General features: G+C 36.8%; 1 protein-coding gene across 9 annotated transcripts in view; it reads left to right on the top strand.

Moving 5' to 3' along the window:
• SORBS2 (sorbin and SH3 domain containing 2) overlaps nucleotides 1-20,244 on the top strand; it is a 219,368-nt gene that overhangs the window by 162,269 nt on the left and 36,855 nt on the right. For 5 of the 9 annotated variants that reach the window (XM_029934736.1, XM_029934733.1, XM_029934709.1 and 2 more), the window contains 6 exons: nucleotides 1,868-1,982; nucleotides 8,891-9,049; nucleotides 9,772-9,855; nucleotides 11,598-11,654; nucleotides 16,144-16,193; nucleotides 19,020-19,204. In XM_029934736.1, the coding sequence (XP_029790596.1) occupies nucleotides 1,868-1,982; nucleotides 8,891-9,049; nucleotides 9,772-9,855; nucleotides 11,598-11,654; nucleotides 16,144-16,193; nucleotides 19,020-19,204 (650 nt within the window). The remainder of the gene's footprint in view (nucleotides 1-1,867; nucleotides 1,983-8,890; nucleotides 9,050-9,771; nucleotides 9,856-11,597; nucleotides 11,655-16,143; nucleotides 16,194-19,019; nucleotides 19,205-20,244) is intronic. The other 4 variants (XM_029934742.1, XM_029934720.1, XM_029934717.1 and 1 more) reach the window with 3 other exon arrangements.

The raw sequence follows: 20,244 nt of genomic DNA, 5'->3' as shown, positions 1-20,244 counted from the left end.
CAGAGACTATGCGGTTAATTTTCATTTTCTTCAAATTTGAAATGTTATTTCAAATCTATTAATGATTTAAAATTTCCCCTCTTGTACACAAAAGTCTCTCTTTGAAAGCAGGCAAAATTATTCATAAATAATAAATAAGGCATTAGTAAGTGTCTATCTGTGACTCATTTCTACCAGCTTTTCAAGATGATACTAATTTTTATTTCCCCACTGAAATGTTTTTATAGAAACTATTCACACACAAATAAGAATTTATAAACATACTGTTACTGTGCAATTTTTAAATTAGGATTATGACTAATAATCCTACTTATAGCTAACCTTTATTGAGAGCTCACTATAAGCCAAGCACTATGCTAAGTCCTTTTCCTGGATTATATCATGTAAATCTGAGAATGACCCAATGAGGCATGTTCTATTTTAAACCCATTTTAGAGAGAAATCAACTGTTTTAGAAAACTAAATTACTCAGCTCATAGAGCTAGTATGTCCAAGCCAGGATTCAAACTTAGCTCTGATTAAATCCGTAGCCCCTGTGATACTAGCAACTAACAAGAACATAAGAATTATTCAGCATCAGTACTAATTATTAAGCACCCATTTATCATATATATCCCATGAATATTATATTCAATGCCCCACTGTACCACTAAGAGTAACTGATGATCAAATCAGATATGAGATGCCATGAAAATAGATACACATCATGTATGATGATCCTCACTTTAATGCCAATCTCCTGATGACAAACTATAGGTTTGTAAGTATGATGTCTTAAATGTGAGATGGAATTGTCTAGACACAAAATCATATCTCTGCTATTAAAAAAGAACCAAAATTAACTCAAATTTAAATGTAATATATGCTCTGTGTTTAGTAGAAATAAATTTCTCATTAAGAAATACGATAATCTCTTAAAAATTTCTAGATATCTTTCACATACATTATCTCGTGTGATACTCAAAATACATCTGTTAATATCATTCATCAGTTACTGGTGAGCCAGGACTTGTCCCTAATTCTCCTGCCTCTTAGAGCAGTTCTATTTCCAACATGCTTCACAGCGAGAATGTAATCTCATTCCATGGGTCAGAATTTTCCCATCTATAGTCAGAAAGTTCTTCTTGCAGAAAAAAGATCCTCACAAAGGAAGCCTTCTTTAGCCCTGGCTACCTAGAAAAGCTTTACTTTCAAAGTCCCTTGTTGACTGCCTTTTGAAGGATATTAGTTCAGGAAAAAGAGCTGCTTCCAAGGTGCCTTATGCAATAGGACGGCGGTCTCACTCCGGTCTTTCAAGGGCAAGGCCAAAGGAAGCTCTGCCCTGCCACACAGCTTGCTCCTATGGATGACGATCCAATGGGCACTTTTGTACTTTTCACAGACAAACTGGGATGCCATTTTCAGGCTAAACAAGATGAAACATGGCGTGTGCATTACTCCTTGTCACTTTGGATCAAGGATGCCAGGTCACAGAGTGGTGCAAAACTCCCGTAACTCGATGGAGCATAACCGCCACCTATTCTAAACACAAATATACACAGCTGTTATTTGCACATGATCCCAAGGGTTTCCAGGCAGATCACTGGCAGCATGCATGTCTGTAAACCCCTCGTGTGGATTACGGAATCAGCAGGATAGTTTATGGGGAAAAAATAGAGGAAAATAGAACATGAAAGAAAAGAAATGGCTTTTTTAAATCATTTATGTAAAACAACATGTAAATGGAGTATGTTATGCAGACTAACTTTTTATCCTCAGATATTTCTTAAAACTCAATACTAAAATTAATTTTGTAAACAGATAGCAAGATAGGGCAGCTTTAAGCATAGAGAATTATTTTATATGTAATTTGTTGTTTAATTTCTAGGCATGACTGGGATCCTCCGGACAGAAAAGTGGACACAAGAAAATTTCGTTCTGAGCCAAGGAGTATTTTTGAATATGAACCTGGGAAGTCATCAATTCTGCAACACGAAAGACCAGTAAGCACTTGTCATTCAACAGAATGCCAGTTCTTTAGGCTTCTGGGTTCCCAAGTAAACCTGAATTTTGTATTGTTTAGCAATTTTTGTCTCAAATGTCATTTATGTATTTGGCATTATTTAGAAGTCAAGTTTATTTTGTATTACCATTCATGCATATTGTCTGAGAATTGAAGATACACTCTAATTTATTGCCCCTTACCAACCAAATATGGGATCTATTTGCATATAACTATAGCTGGACCTAATCATGGCCCTGAACTTAATTTTTAAAAAATTCCTAAGTAATTACTAGTCTTACTAGTCTTAATTGCTAGTCTCCATCGCTAATGAGAAAAATCATTCATTAGTCTTCTGACACAAATGAACCCACACAGTTCCATCCCTTGGCTTCCATACTGGTTGCTTAATATTTCTTTGGATTAAGGGGAAATTTCCCAAATGCCTTTTTTTTTAAACAAGTTGTTTTAATTGATTCTTATTAAATCTCTCTCAGGTTACCAAGCCTCAAGCTTCCTGATTGTCAATCTAATGGATCAAGATTATATTTAACTTTGCAGAAATTTTGCTAGTTATTTAATGTGAACAAAAAGATACATGAACTTGAAAATAACCACTTGCCTCTTCAAAGTTCAATTTAACAAACAGGTCATTCCTTGGCCCTCTTGGTTTTTATTTCCCCCCCATCCTCCTTTCTGAGTCCTTTGCTTTCCCACCTAGATAGGTGTCCTCAGGATCTCTTTGAAACTATTATTCCTTTTGCATTCCTATCAAAACCTGCTTCTAGAGATCCATTTGCAATTTACTCTCCTCTTTGTCTTAGAAGAATCTGGGGTGGTGTCAGTGAACAGGAAAAAGAGTTTTCTTTGTTTACTCCATTAAGAGTATCCAAGAAAACACATTATTATATATAATGCAAGGCCAGCCCTGGAATTTGATTGGAAACCTTTGCCTTACCACACCCAACATGAGTGTCCTGCATTTAGTTTTTGAAACCCTGTAGTTATGGTTATGTTCTTGAGAAATACATTCAAAAACCTTATAATCACATAATTCATACTAAGCCATCTTTGCCTTTCTTCAAATAACTCATATCTTTTAGGGTAACAACTTCGCCAAAAAAAACTGAAAGAAAAAAAAGGAACATCATTGGTTTGTAGGCTTAGTGCAAACTTGTAACACATTTACTAGGTTATATGGCTGAATATCAGGATACAGTGAAATTTCTAGGATGAGGATTGAGTGAACCATGATGTTACCATTGCATAAAATTGAGGATTGCAAAAAAAACTATGCAAAATAATGAGACTCAGATTTAAATGTTAATAACAAAATGCTCACTGATGATTACTCTAAGAATTTATAAGAATGTTGCGATTATATTGGAACACTTTAGTTGCTGTGGTTTCAGGGAACAGGATTGATTTTAGAAGCTTCCTCGCTAGAATATTTCTATTATTGACTCATTCAACATTTATTGAGCACCAGCGATGTGCTAGACATCGTATTAAGTACTAGGGACATAGTAGTGAACAAGCCACAGACTCTACCTTGAGGAACTTTGAGTCTTTCGTTTAATGGGTATGCAGAGTTAGACTTGTATTTTAAGAAGAATAGAAAGTTCTGGGAGCATTTGTATTGATGGAGCTTTGGGTACAGATAGGGCTTTGCAGCCACAGGAAAAAAAGATGCAGAAGGAACTGAAGGAAATGCAAATGGATGTACCTTATGGAGAAACAGAAAGAACCAACATTTTTATTCCTCCTAAACAATTTTGCTGGGGGCCAACATTATGCAAAAAGGATTTGGGCTAGTCATTTATATCATTTTGGCCAGGCTTTTTAATTCTAGGACCAGGCTATTATCCTTTTTTTTCTTTTCATCAATCCTGAAATTCATTCTCATTGCCTCTCTAAATCAGAAAAAAATCCATAAGGGTAAGTGTATAGTGGTATCTCAGAGACTGGCTACATACTGATGTAGTTTCATACAATTCTGAGTATCTAAAGATACCCACAAGATATAGAGGATGAAGAGCAGATTTGCTAAATGAGAGTGATATAACAGAAAACAGACAAAACTTCAGGATTTCTATGGAATGCGCTCCCATGCCTTTTTACCCCAAGATGGTGTGTGAGCATTCCATTGTTCTTTTCCTTAATTTTTGTAAATTATACACAACCTCTTGGTAATTTTCTGTTGCCCTTTCTTCTGCCCAATCTTCTCAAGTGTTACCCTGGATTCCCTTCTCCCCCAAAGATCTCGAAGTCCTACTAGTAGGACAAATGCTGTGGATTTATCCCTTCTTCTGGTCCACAATGTACCCATTGCCTGGATTATAATGACAGCCACCCAGTTATTCTCCCTAATTATCCAATCCAGTCTTCACACCACAGCTAGGGCACTGTTTTTCTTTCTTTCTTTCCTTCTTTCTTTCTTTCTTTCTTTCTTTCTTTCTTTCTTTCTTTCTTTCTTTCTTTCTTTTTAAGTTTGTTTATTTATTTCTGAGAGAGAGAGAGACTGAACAGGCACACATAAGTGGGGGAGGGCAGAGAGAGAGAGAGAGGGAGACACAGAACCCCGAAGCAGGCTCCAGGCTCTCAGCTGTCAGCACAGAGCCCTAGGCGGGGCTCAAACCCGCAAGGTGTGAGATCATGACCGGAGCTGAAGTCGGAAGCTCACCCATTGAGACACCCAAGTGCCCCACAGTTAGGGCAATCTTTATGAAACTTTATAAAATTTCCTGTTCAAAACTTTCTCCTGGCTCTCACGTATCCTTAAAGCAAAATTCAAATTTCTTAATGTAATTTCCAAAAAAACCTGTGATCTGGCCCCCTGCTGACCTTTTCGGCCTCATATCTCTTCCTGCCCTTCCTGCCAACTCTCCATGTTCCAGCTATCCAGACAGCCTTTGATTCCTGCCTTCCTCCCTTCTGCACAGGCTTCCCCTCTGCCAGGAAGGCTTTCTCCATCACCTCTCTCTTCACTGGAGAATCTCCCCTGTGGCCTTATCCCAGGGCATCATCACTGACTCCTCCACCCTGAGTGTAAAGCTTCCCTACTATGTGCCGGTAGCACACATTTCCTCCTCACACACTGAATTGTAATGGCCTGTTTACTTGTCTGTGTCCCTCACTAGATGTTAAGCACCTTGAAGGCAGGACCATCTCTAGGGTACCCGTTGTATCCCCAGCACCTAGCCCACCGAGCACCTGGCACACATGATGGTTAGCAAATAGGCATCGAACTAGTAAGTGCATGAATGGATATATGTTTTACCCTTGCAGTTAGTGGGTAAAATTGGCGAGACAGAATCCCTGTTTTGTTGCTTCTCTATGAAGTCTATGCACTCCTAGTGACAAAAGGCACAGCGGGTCTCCATCACAGCACACACAACAGATCTGCCACACTGCTATTAGTGACAGTGGTTCACTAATTCCATGACTCCCCGGAGTGCAAAGTGGGCAGAAGAAGCACTACTATGTGAATAAAAGTCCTTACTCAGACTCTGGCCAAAGGGATCCCTTTCTTCCTTAGGAATCAGTGAAATATGCATTGATATTTTTAACAGGAAAGTAAAGGTCAGTGCAACTTTTTGAAGCATGTAGATACTCATTTGACTATAAATTTGAAAACATTGATTAAAAGTGTCTAACATTTGATCTACAAAAGCACTTTGCAATTACCAAGAATTTATCTTTAACTGACTTGAATCACAATTTATTCCATAAGACCATTATACAAACTCTGCTGAGATTATATTGATAAAAACTTTATATCCCATCTGGACTGGATATATATTATAGGTGAGCCCAAATCAAATTAAATTAAGCACTTATTCAGGATCTCTCTACACATGATGAAATAGAAAACACTATGAAGACATTACCTTTCTCTACAATCACTAAGCCAGCACATAATGATAAAAGCAGAAAGAAATGATTGTTGAAAGCACTGTGCAGAGTTGAAATGCAATGTAAACCCTCAGTGAACTTACACTTCCTTATTAGCGAAGATTGTCAAGGCTTAAAGTATAAAAATTTGGGGAGTTCCATCTGATGGTTTGAGCCATAAAAAATGATCCCAGCTGACAATTATGTATATCATTGATTGTGGAACCAAAATAAATATAAAACATAGTAGTGAATTCCATTAAAGCTTTAAACTCTCATGAGCATAAATTTTGAAGAACTAAGTTACACTGGCACTTCTTTTTATTTGAAACAACATACTGAAATTATATGCCTGCAATGAGAATACAGTGAATCATAGAGTTCTACAACCTCAAAAGCAACTAAATGGTTTGAAACTGTAGAAAACATAAAAACCTTAAAAACTGTTCATATTTGGTTGCCCCTAAATAAGAATCTTGTCTGATTTATAGTTTTAGATTTTCTTAAATACTTCCTCTTGCATTGGTACCTGACGTTTGTTTTAAGCACAGATTTGCTGGGTTAGCAAGATGTGCAACAGTATTTCTGCTTTTCTGTTGTTTTTAATGACCAATTAGAGTAAAGCATAACCATGCTTTCTCAGTGAGTTTCTGAGTGTTCCTTTTGGTGTCAAAAACTCAAAGGAACTTTCAGGTTACGTATGGAACCTGAAATTCCAGGTTACGTGTGATTTAGTGAGATTATGAGTGTGTCTGTGTATATATATTTCTGCTGGCTGACCATCTATATATGTATCACTAACTTTTGTGAGGCCTCTATGTACCTTAGTGGTAGATCGAGATTGCTATGTAATACATGACATGGTTGTATAACTAAAGGGATGTAGTAGGTTAACCACAGTGAAAAGAAAATTCATGTCTGCCATTTGTATTTCTTTACCATCAAGGCTGTACTCAAGTATATGCCTTTCATTAAGTTCCAAAGTTCTATATAATAACCAATTACTGTTGTTTGAGGCATTCTCCCTGCCAGTCTCTATTGGCATGGTTCTAGATCATTGCCCAATGAGACTATAAATCAAAATTTTAACCTACAAAATCATAATTCATGAAAAATTGTCATTTCACTCTAAGGTATGATGCAGGATGGTAGACATTCTCCCTTTTCCACATTCTATCAGAAATCTGTTTCCATAAATCAGGATTTTGTGTATCTGTTTGTTAATAGTTTCTTAAGGTGGAAGTCAAAATGAAGTTGTAACCACTGGTAAATATACTTATTTGTTTAGTAAGTTTGCTGCCCTCTGCTGTTCAAAATATTCTTAAACAATTTGGTTTCCCCTATAAGAAGTTGCTATCTCCCTTAGGCAAAACAAAATACTTTAGTGAAAGCAGAGATTATAGAATAAGAATTAGTAATATTATTAAGTATATAATACTAGAAACAATGACCTTTGAAAGAACCAAAGATTGGTTTTCTTCTGGAAGAAGTACTAGGGCTCTAGACACATAACAAAAACTACTAGAAAATTCTAATATGCATTACCCAAAAACTCTGCTCCAATAGAACTATTTCATAAAATATTCATAAGTTGCAGCTATTACCTAAATAATTGGAGAAAAACAGTATTTTACTAATACCAAAATTTCAATTAGTACTTTTATCCCATTGAATCAAGTATAAATTGAATCAAGTTTTCTGCAACATTTCCCATAGTAATTATAGGATAATCTCCACAACACTGTAATAGTAAAGCAAAATAATATTTTAAAAGAAAGAAAAGAACAATCTCAACACCAGTACACCACTGTGGCTATTTTGTGTATGTGTGTGTTTTCTTCCTGTGCCCATCCAGACACAGACTTTGTGATACCAGTGTAACACTGTGCAAATTCGTGATCATATTGGCTGTTATCACCTAGCACTCCACCATAAATATTCCCCAGAGTGACTACACAGTCTTCATCATCACGATCACCGCAAATTTTGGATAACTTAGGCCCTTTCACTCTTTTGTTATGATGCCTCAAATTTTTCCATCATTGTCTGTAGCTACAACTATAATCTCTTACTATAAAATACTGAAATAAAAAGCAAACCTCTAGAAATACTTTGGATATAATTGATTGTCGCACACAGACTGTATATTATTAACAAAATGATTGGGAATTCAAAAAGTCAATAAAACGCTTCGACAAGCTAATGTCAAAATAATCGCTTTTGTTTGAATATGGACTATCTCAAAGCCCTCAATATTACAAAGAATATGTCCTCTTATAGACATGGTGAATAGCTTTTAGGGAACTGGAGTGATTTTTTTTGTCAGACTTAAAATATTACTGTCAAATTGTACCATGTTTTATTAGTGTCATGTGCTAATTATCCAAGAAGTAATAACCCATATGCAATACTTTAAGCATCTTCATTTAATATGAAATCACCAGCCTGAATCAGTCTGATCAGGCATATTTTATGCAAAAGCGTTAAGGATATTGTTGGAGAAAGTAAATGTTCCATGTCTGTTTTTTCTATTACTAAAACAATTGTATGTATTTTCTCAAACTGCTAATATGAACACTCCTAGTTTTTCTATCTTAAATACAATATTCAGAAAATGTCAGATGGGAGCAAGTCAGTTATAAAAATTGGCTTTTTCTCTAAAATAGACTGTCAACCAAACCAGAATGGGACTCCTTTGCTCACCCTCTCCCCACTGTTAGCCCACTAAGGTACTGTGAAAACCCACCCCCACCCAAATCCATTTCTCCAGCTCAAGGTAGACAGACAGAAGGTGATGCTTGGGGTAGCTCATTAAACGTAATTGTTATTTACTTTCTGGGAGGCTCCTTGTCTTCACATCTTTTCAGTGATCCAGACCACTCCTGAGGTCTCCGGGTCTCCCAAGGGACATCTTACTTTTCTGAAATGTTGCTTCCTGCTAACCAATGTCCTATTCATTCCATCAAGAACCTCCATCTAATCAATCAGTGTTTCCTTCACCCGTCTTTCTTACAGCCCCCTCTCCCAACAACTCCGACACCTGTTCCAAGGGAACCTGGCCGGAAGCCTCTTTCTGTTTCACCATATGAAGAAGTAGCTGGTAGCCCCTCCCCTCCGCCCAGGACCGGGCTCCCCATACCAAGCCCGCGCACCCCGGCTCTTTCCCCCATCTGGGTGAGCTCCTTCCTTCTTTACCTTATCTAATGCCCCTCGGGAAGCTCAGGGGTGGCCCTCACCCTCCGGAGGCTAAGAAGACCATCAGAGCCTAGCTACTCACCACCACCTCCACCTTGCTGGCCCTTTCTTTCTCAACTAGATCCCAGGTTCTTCATCCCAATCAACCCTTAACAGCCTCCAGCACCTCTCACTCCTTCCCCCCACCTCTCTCCCCGCCTCTGCCCTTCTCTCACCACCCGGCTCTCCCTATACCTGCACCCAAGCAAGCTGGCTGTGGACTGCAGCCTTCCATGCTGGGATCAAGGAGGGCAGGGGCGGTGGAGTGACTCACCCAGACGAGCTACTTGGTGACTTAGTTGAGTCTATTTTAACTTTAAAAGGCTAAATTTAGCCTATTTGAGGTGTGCTGTCTGTGCTCATTTTCGCTCACAGAGTTTTTCATGGTTTATGCATCCAGCCAAGGAGAAAACTCAAAAGAGAGGACAGAGGTGCACAGAGGAAGTGACTAGGGGCCTAGGTGATGCCATCGAAGCTCATCTTCATACCCTAATTTTACTCATTTTACTTTACTTCCTTTGTTCGTCCTGCTGAGATTCGTTGGATGAGAGTCGGTGCATGTTTGCGTGCGAATGCGCGTGTGTGTTTTTCATACCACACGGCGTTTCCCTCACTCAGCTCAGTGTGCCTTTTCCTTCCCTTTTCCTTCACATCTGCTCCAGACTGATCGCATAAATCCAGATGACATAGATTTAGAAAATGAGCCCTGGTATAAATTCTTTTCAGAACTGGAGTTTGGACGCCCGGTAAGTGAGGCTAGACTATTAATATAAGAAAATTAGGGGAATGTTGTTTGATTTATAAAACGTACCATTATCAGAAGAGATAGGTGTCATTTACAGAACAAAAGCCAAATGTATGCTGTTTATGCAAATTCCATACAGCTTAGCCCACACTCACTTTGGTACCAAATAGCTAAACACATTCAGATACTTCCTATGCAGCTTTTCTTCACCACACATCATGCGTTAGGCTTAATTTCTATATAAACAAACTCAAAATGCTTAGACAGTTCTTGTCCTAGAATATTTAGACAACTGTTACAGATTTATAGAAGATTTCTATTTGTTTACAGTCCATTTTGGTTTAGTTCAATCACAGGAATTACTGTGACATTTATAATCATAATTACTATCATTAAAGCTCTCATTTGTTGAGGACCAACCAAGCACCGGAGAGTGCTGAGTTCTGAACTCATTACCTCAGTGAGTCCTCTGGATGCCCCTCTAATAAGAAGAAACCTGAGACCAGAGAGGTTAAGTAATTTGCAGAAGATGGTTAAGTAGTGGAGTCGGAAGTTAACCCAGGTCTACCAACAAACAAACAAGACTCTGGGCAATTCCCACAATAATATATTGTGAGTATATTCCCACTATAAAATACCTAACTTACTCTTGGGAATATAAGGAAAGAGACAAACAGCCCCTGTGGGATTATTTCTAGTTTTGCTACTGAACCATCTTGTCCCCAAGCCCACCAAAGGTGGACCTTATGAGAACTGGATATCTGGGGTAAAGGGTCAACCTAAGCTTTAAATAAGAATTTCCTTCATTAAGTTTTACTGGGGAACTCTGTCTGCCAATAGCTGTGCATTTGATATGTGTCAGTGTGTTTTGTATATTACTGGTGTTACTGAATTTTAAACTCTTCAATTATTCCACTGCACAGAATTTTACTGAAGATCAGAGAGTGGAGTATAATCTTTCTTTTACCATATCATGTGCTGATTTGCATACTCATAAACTGACCATATATTGGATACTGGGTGGTTCTAGTCATCCCTTAAAATGCTTCCATTTTAAGCATCCAAGTTGTCCATTAAAATGCAAAGGACACTTGGTTAGAGTCCTTACCTTATTGAACTGGATCAAAAGTGACTGTAAATGAATATATACCAAAGGATTTTTCCTAGAATTTCTATACTTAACAGGAGAAGTGTTTTCTCTCATTTTTTTCCTAATTTGTATCCAAGTATTCACATAAATGCCTTTTACTTTAGAGGAATATAAATTCTCTAGCTTTATTCTATATGTATTGTTTTTTATTGGTTACACAGTTTGTAGAGACCATACTGATTTCTGTTCTGAGCAAAAATTGTCAGCATTTTTCTATAATCATTTTCAGCCACACATGGAAACTCACCAGCATGCTACCGACCTGCTCCTTGAATGTTCCTTTAATATATCTCGCATTCCTCTGTGGCTAGAGAGTGGAGTGCTCGTTTTGATCTGGTGAACTGAGTGGATAAATTTACTAATCAAATCACTAGTCATTTTGCCCAGTGCTTGAGAATACTTTACGAGCATTGCACCCTTCCTCCCGGGCCGCCCCCAGTTTGCTCCATTCGTGCACTCTTTATGTGTATGTGATGCTGTCAGCACTCAATTTCTAACTGTTGTCACCTTTTCCACATGTCCATTCCTTGCTGCCATTGATTCTCCTCCATTCCATCTCTACACTTCTGCTTATGTGGTGCATCTACACCCAGCCTCCTAAAAAGGCTCTGGACTATGTTCAAGATCATTCTTCTGGTGTTTCCAATGAGGTAAAAACAAATTATTCTCTTTTTCAGATTTCTCTCTTAGGAACCATTACTGTGATTCTGAACCATCCACGTTTTAATAGTTGACTATAGGGTCTAAGCAATTTTGGAAAACCCACCTTCGTCTCAGTGTGTTGTATGCAGTATCGTTGCTTAGACGTTAATTATACCAAAGTTGTTGGCTCTTTCTGCAGTGTAGGTGAGGAATCATTCCAGCCATAACTTGCAGTTGAACTGTTCAACCCAGTCCTGGAGTGTGATCTTTAAAAAATCAGAAGTAGTACTCAGTGCATATTTCAATCACCTGTTTTGATTAGACTGCAAAATACTAGGCAGAGGCATTTTATCGTCATGCTTGGAGGTGCAGAATGAAGTTTAGATTCTTAATTACATGTTTATGGCCCACATTTTCTTAAAATTTATTTTAATTCTTTCATTTTCCTACATATAATTGTGGATTTTAGCATCAGATAATATCAAGAATGGGGCTGACAAACACTGGGACACATGTCACGATTTCCCAGCTCAACAGCCTTGACAGGCATTACTAATCCTTCTCAATGTTATAATCCAGGCTGCTACTATAATAGATATTTATAACTGGCACATGAGATGAAATGCATTTGCCATCGCTCATGACAATCTGCTTGCTAGGTCAAAAAAAATAATAATGCCAGACAATGTCAAACTTTATTTTATTTAGCCAAAGAATATATGAGAAAGGAAGAAATAATCCAGATCAAAGTTTTTTATCCTTCTCTCTGCAAAGAAAAATGAAATTCTTTTGGAAAGCATATTTCAGACTTACTGGATGACATATGCAAAAGTGACAGTTTTGCTAAACATCACCTATATAAAAGCCTCGTGTGGGAATTCTTAGAAGCAGTTGAAATGGGAGCTAAATGCATAAAACTGGTTTTACACAGTAGATTTTCTGTGGTCCTAAATACATACAAAAACACTTAATAAATGTCTTATCCTCATAGAAAAGTCCTAACTTGGTAAAAAATAAAATGTGGAACCAGAAAATAAAACTACTGACTCCTATGCCAGGAAGTACTACTGACACACAGTGGTGACAACTGGAATTGCAGGCACAGCCTCAGAAGCAAATACCCAACTTCCTAAAGCTTCAGTTTGCAATTCTAAATTATGCATCACAGTGTATGTTAAAACAGAGAAGTAATAAAAATATTTATATATTAAATTAAAAAGAAAATAGAGTAATCAAGAGCATTCTAGGTTATTGAATGTAGTCATTTCTAGAGGCCTATGTTTTGTAGACAGGCATGTAGCATAAAGACAATCAAATACAGCAAGCAATTCTATTCTGTATATTATGTTACCTTCACATATGAAGAAAGAGTATCATTTGAACATATAAAGAGCCCAACAATTTACCTTGGAATTCAATTTGGTCAAATGTTTTTTCTGATATTTTGGTCAGATAGTTCTAAGATGATTTTAAGGTGGTTGGTTCTTACAGAAGTGAAATAAAATTTAGAGATCTCCATGTCCAACTCACTCATTTTTAAGCCAAAATAAGTAGAGCCCAGCAATTAAAAAAATATATGTCTAATATCACAAGGTAAGATGGTAGCAAGTTAAAAATAAAATACAGATCTCTTAACCTCTACTTCCATGCGGTTTTCTCTACATCACACTTTTTAGCATATCCAAGAGATGGATTCATAGTTCAAATCTTCTAGAAACAAGTTATTTACTTAATATTATCCTTGTTAACAATTTTTGTGAAATAAGTTCCTATAATTAACAATACACAATAACTCAGGCTAAAAATAGTAGAAATTTTATACATTCTACATGTTATGGTAATGGCAACAAAAATCACATAGAAAAGCACTTTGTTGATGATTTAACTGATGTGCTATTATCTCTTTGGAATTGAGAAGGAGTGTTGTACGATTCTGTAGCATTTTACTCTCATATCATTGTTTTGCAGAGTGTAAAAAAATATTCTGCTAAGATACTGGATATTATCTTTAATATCTTTATGTAAAACATTTCTGGTAAAATTTGTAATTGATTACATATCACCTTGGCTACCATTTATCAAGTGCCTAGTATATGCCATGAGTAATATACTTTTTAATTAATAACACTGACAAATTGGCATTAATGAAGAACAGTTAAGGGCTTTTAAGCAAAGTTAAATCACATGATCACTTAGCAGAAAGAGTGATTCAATGTCCATACTGCATTAATATGAACTTAATCTAGGTATGTTAAAATAATGGTAATATGCAAATACTCAGTAGATGATAATAGGTAAAATAGCTAACCCCTTTTCTGAAGACAATTTCCATTTCAGAATGAGTATCACTCATATAATTATCATGCAAGTTTTTCTCTTAGTCATCTATCTAGACCTTTTACTGTTTCCTTATAATTTAATTTTGAATGTTTTCCTTTGACTATACATAAAATCACAAAACTGGTTTCAGTTTCTTTTGGATTATGGAAACCAGCACAAGGACGAAGGAATCATGTTGTTTCTTTGCCTAAGTCTAAAACACATTCAATTTATCAGTATAAAGCCTTCACTTCTGATACTATGTTTTATCTCATATTACAATTTTATTTAAGCTCATTCCAATCTGGCAATTCAAAATCTCTGGTCACTCTAGGGATGTTCTGAAATTGACATGTTTTGATAATCAACTATGGTTTGTTGTTTCCGTGAAAGCTATGCTCTACACTGATGGCAACAGTCTGTGGCTATTTGGCATTGCTCTTCCGCAAACTCGTAGAGTTAATGTTTCTAAATCAGAATATAATTATCTAATTTTATTTGTTACCTTCTTTGTTTTCCTTTTTATTTAGTGTTTATTTTTTTACCTGTCCAGTGTCTAATTCAGAATTCAGCAAGTTAAGTAATTATGTACATTTATCAGATAGTGGACCAAATTTATTTCTTCTAATTTTATATTTGTTGAGAACCTAGGAATCCAAATATTTTCTAGGAATTAAAAATATCAGAATGTTCCTTTTCTGTCTAAAAGGAGGGGCGATAGTCTCTCGCAGAAAGGTGCTTTTGTTTGTTTCTGGGCAAGATTCCATTCACATTCAGTAAGATGGAATTAAATGAAAATATTAATTAACAGAACCAATTTTAGAATTATGCATAAGAGGGCTTGTCAGACTGATCTACATAAAGAATCTCAAAATTATACGCTAATATTTTAATTGGTTAATTGGTGCCAATTTACAAGTAGAATTTAAAGTTATAGAAATAGATTTTAAAGTGTGGTTTAATTTCCACTAACATTTTTTTAACATTTTAACATTCTGGTAAAATATTTCTGTATGATAGGAACTTAAATAAAATCTGTCAAATCCTGCCTTTTTGGTTGATGTTTTTAAACTTTCATATGGAAGGACATTTTTAAACTAGAATTTCAGTGCTTCATCAGACCAAAGCTTGTGATGAATAATTGATTATCAAATATGCCCCGAACACATATTGTAGTCTTACACATATATACTTGTATACATTTTCCTATACATCCTAGACGTCACACCACAACTGCTTTCCCTCATTCTGCAGTGTCATTTCAAATGTTCAAGATCTCAAAATGGATCCTCTCTTGCCTTTTAGATATTTCAGTAATTATTCTATGAAATGGCCATGGGGAGTAAAAAACTCCCGTCTAATATTTTTGCCTAGTATCTATTTCATTGTACTGTTCAGAATGAAGGAGTATGAAAATGGTGGGTACAATAGGTATTTGGAATTAATATATCACTTTGTATTACCTATTTTTCTTTGTTCCTACAACCATGGACAACTGAGAATTGATTTTCTCATGGAAACGTTAAAAGTCCACTTCTCTTTTTAAAAAGGTTATATTTTGGCTCATTAATCATTTGTTTGAAACTAACCCTGAGCTTAATTAATTTGAAAGATTTTAGCCTTTATCTGGGTTAAGTACCAGGTAGTTTAGTTTAATTTTAAACCAAATTTGGTGGTATTATTAAAATGCCATGTCTGTGTTGACAGAGGAAAGATGTCTCAGTTCTGCTCAAATGATGTACTTTGACGGTAAGACCTGGAAACATGACAAAAAAAATTTATAAATAAGGTTTATGCTGTATAAGGGCCGAATGATGACTACAAATATTTTTTTAAACAACATACCGTTCCTTTATGTAGAAGATGTCTACTTACAGTCGCTTCCTACAAGGAGTGACTAACAACTTTTCTCTTTGCCCCAAGCAATGTTTGGTTTGTGAAAAATTTGAGTTACCCAGAGAAATACAGTGCAATATATCAAAAGAGAAAGTAGATAGGAAGAAAGTAAAAATCAAGTTACATGATTTCTTTTGGAAAGACATTTAATGATCAAAATAAATGGTATTTTTATCTCAATTTTTATAATATTCTTTTTAGGATACTTAATTTAATGTCCATGGACAAATGAAATTTTGCCTTGGTAAACATTTTCATGGAACTATTTTTCTATCTTAACAGGCCTCCTTGTATCAATCTTCCATAGACAGAAGCCTAGAAAGACCCACCAGGTAAGAATGTCACTACATTATGCAACCAGAGTATTCTATACCAGTGGTTTCTTTTTCAATAGGAATTTCAGTGAAATAATAATGAAGATTATCTTATCAGTCATTATTATTTTAAGGACCATACTTTATGAAGTTGTTTTATTGTGTTTTTGCATCACTATATATGAGCATATTCAAAAATTTATAAAAGCTAAGTGAAATAATTCTGAATTCCTTTACCAAGAAATCCTTTCCTTCCCTATCTCCTCTATATCCAGTTTTCTTTACTTGAATGGGGATTATAAACATCTAATTTTCAATATTATTAGACGATACATATGATAGCATATTTTAAAAAATATGTAAATTATTAGAAATTTTACTAAATGATGTTCTATACATATTTGTTCATTATACTCAGAGCGCAAAACCAGAAACACTGTTGCAACCAACAAAGAAAGGCTTACTATATGCCAGACATTCTAAATACATAAGCATATTCAATCCTTAAGACACCACAATGAGTTAAGTACTATTCTCCCCACTTTATGTCTGAATACACTAAACTTAGGCTCCATAACTTACCAAGTATACATAGCTAGCAAGGATCAGAGACAAACTAGAACTGAGCCAGAATAACTTGGAACTAGTCCTAACTGTCCCAGGAGTCTGCCAAGGTAAGTTCTGTTGATGGGTTTTAAATATCATGCTTACTTTAAAGCATTAAGGAAATTCAATAGCAATAGTGAATAATACAAACTCTTAGCCATACTGTCTTGTCAACAAGAAATATAGGTTTGTCCTTCTATAGATTTCTATCAACATAAGTCAAAAACTTCATATATTGGGTCCTTTGTAAACCGGGTTCATGAGTGCCATTGACTGACATCAATGTCACTAAGAAAAAAGCTCCTGCAACTCCTTTCATATCTTTTACGTCTATATACACTCGTAAAACATTTGAGTTTCAGAGTTCTAATCTGACCTAAACTTGCTATAAAGACGTGCACAAACCTTCACGTGACAGGAGAGTGACAGCAAAAACAGGTTTAGGAGAAGATGGGTATCCTCTTTAGAAGAACACAGACCAATTCAGAGGTCCAGCTCCATCTCTGTACTTGCAAAGTGTGTGTTGCACTGACTCATTTATGAAGCAGTGGTAACCACGGGTTTGCGTGTGGGCTGCACAGACAGTAGAGGCAGCAAAGCAATGGTGTACTGCTGCCTCATGGGAGCTGGTGTTGCTGGTACTGCTGTTGTCGATGGACTTTTGCTTAATGATCAGACAGACCGCATGCTGTGTGATATGTATCTGCATTCACTAGTGTTTGTCTTAAATGGTACTATATTCAAACTCAGACTATGACAAAGAAAATATCCTGCCATTATAGACGGTTGACATCATTTCATACAACTGGGTGAAAGTCCCTCCTAACAGTTTGCTTCCTGATCAGATTATTAGTCATTCATTATTTAAACAGGAAAACGTTAGAATTTCAGGGTAAGGGTTTTCAAGCTAACATTAGCAGGAAAAGCCAGAGGGAAACCTGGAGGTAAGAGAAATTTGTCTCACCGGATGTCATCCTTTTCTCCGGTCCTTTCCTCCATGTCGGCAGGCCTTCTCCAAATAGAGTTATGTTGTCGAAATGCCTCTATGGAGAAAAGATACAGGACACAAATCGTAACACTCTACTTTCAGTCACGACGTGTAACACCAATAGGAGTTACCTTAAAATGTAACTATAAACTTATGTCTACACCAGACCACTGCACATGGGTGTTCATAGCAGCTTCCTTCATACTGCTGAAACTTCAAGCAACCAGGATGCCCTTCGATAGGTGAATGGATGAACGAACCAGTGCATCCATATAATGGAATGCTATTCAGCAACAAAATGAATGAGCTATCACGCCACAAAAAGGCATGAAGAAATCTTAAAATTGGGATATTGCTCAGAAAACAGCCTTAATACAAACCATGGACTTTCATTACATTTAGTAATAATGAATTAAGATGCTTCATCTACTGCAACAAATATATCACAGTGATAGAAATGTCAATAACAGGAGGGACCACACGCACCAGGAAAAGGAGTGTGTGGGAACTCTCAGTACTGCCCAATCAATTTTTCTATAAACCTAAAACCTCTCTTAAAAAAATAAAGTTGGGGTGCCTGGGTGGCTAAGTCGGTTAAGCATCTGACTTTGGCTCAGGTTATGATCTCACGGCTCGTGAGTTCAAGCCCCGCATCAGGCTCTGTGCTGACAGCTAGCTCGGAGCCTGGAGCCTGTCTTCAGATTCTATGTCTCCCCCTCTCTCTGGCCCTCACCTACTCATGCTGTCTCTCTCTTTCTCTAAAATAAATAAAAACAGAAAAAAATATTAAAAAAAAAATAAAGTCTCAGGGAACCTGGGGGCTCAGTCGGTTAAACGCCTGACTTTGACTCAGGTCATGATCTTGCGGTCTGTGGTTAGAGCCCCACACTGGGCTCTGTGCTGATGGCTTAGAGCCTGGAGCCTGCTTTGGATTTTGTGTCTCTCTCTCTCTGCCCCTCCCCTGCTTGCACTCTTTCTCTCAAATAATAAATAATAAGCATTAAAAATTTTTTTTAAATAAACAAAATAATAAAATAAAGTCTATGAATATTTTTAAAGAGATGATAAAGAAATAGCATTTAATGGCAAGGAATGAATTTTTAAAACTGCAGTCCGGGGGGGCGGTGGGGGCGGGGAATAGAGGTAAGAGCTGTACCACAGTCACTAGCACATTCCATACATCAGTCTTTCTGATTCACAAGCTAATCTCCTCTAACACCAGCCTAACTGAAGATGATCTCTTCTTTCAGTGCCATGAGCATGGCCAGTGACTTCAGGAAAAGGAGGAAGAGCGAGCCTGCAGTGGGACAGCCAAGGGGCCTGGATCAAAGTGCACCCAGAACCAGCCCGGGCCGAGCGGACCCCCCAGGGTCAAGCGCCACCATGACCAAGTCCTTCATAAGTTCCTCCCCTTCTTCTCCATCAAGAGCAAAAGGTGAGCAATCATAGATTGACATGTAAGCAATTTACTAGCTTAGTTTTAACCTAGGGTACCTGTGACAGCTGGGCCAGATTAACTGTCCAGAGACAGCGTTTAAATACAGTGTCTTGAATACAATATAGTTTCATAACAATAGCTTTTTTTTTTTTTACACAGACTAGGTCAGGTCGGTGAGACATGTGAGTGACTTAAAGGTCTCGATCATCCAGCGTATTTAATGCTTTTTTCCTTGAAATGTATCATTTGTGGGTTTTTTTTAAACAAATTCAAAGTGTCTAATTTATTGTCAGGCCATTAAAAGATTACATTTATAAATACTTGCATATTTTAAAAAATGATCTAAAGTTACTACAACCAGCAAAGTTCATCACATCTATAGAACAGGAATTAGAAGTAGGAACAAAGAACATTGTTGCCTAAAACATAGTTTGATTTTGTTGGGTTTTTTTAAATTATTTAATTCTAGATAAAATTTTGTCAAACCTACTGAAGTTGTTTCCTTCATCATCTGTTCTATATTTTGGTCAAAATGCATATAGATAGTAATATATCCATGTTATACATATAACATGGTATTTGACTCCCAATAGTCCACTAATAAGAACTAATGGTTTCAAGCCATACTTGGAAAATTTAGATATCACCAAGCCATTTTACCATATGGCCTCTCTCCTCTCTGGAAATTCAGTGAGCTGTGTTGAGAGAGGGCAAGTCTCTCCTTCAGGTCTCTGGAAGACTGTTTAGTGCATTAGTGCTGTGGTAACAGGAATATTCCCAAGATGGAGACTGAGGATTGAACCAGGATTGACAGGTACCTAAGGCCATACCAAATTTGGGGCCGTGAAATCTTCCCCAAGCTCCTGGGATTGAAACAGAACACAAAGGAATCTGAAATGTGTAAAGAACTTGATCTCTAACAGTAGTTTCCTTTAACTAGCAGAGATTCAGCCACATGTATCAAACACAAGCGTGAAAAGTGTTCCGATGTGGTAAAGCTAAGTGGTAGATGCTTTGTGTGCAAGAAAGGCTGATTT

The sequence above is a fragment of the Suricata suricatta genome, chromosome 1 (genome assembly GCF_006229205.1).
Source record: "Suricata suricatta isolate VVHF042 chromosome 1, meerkat_22Aug2017_6uvM2_HiC, whole genome shotgun sequence".
Lineage (NCBI taxonomy): Eukaryota > Metazoa > Chordata > Mammalia > Carnivora > Herpestidae > Suricata > Suricata suricatta.
Note: the sequence above shows the minus strand (reverse complement) of the source record. Positions and strands in the feature narration are given on the sequence as shown.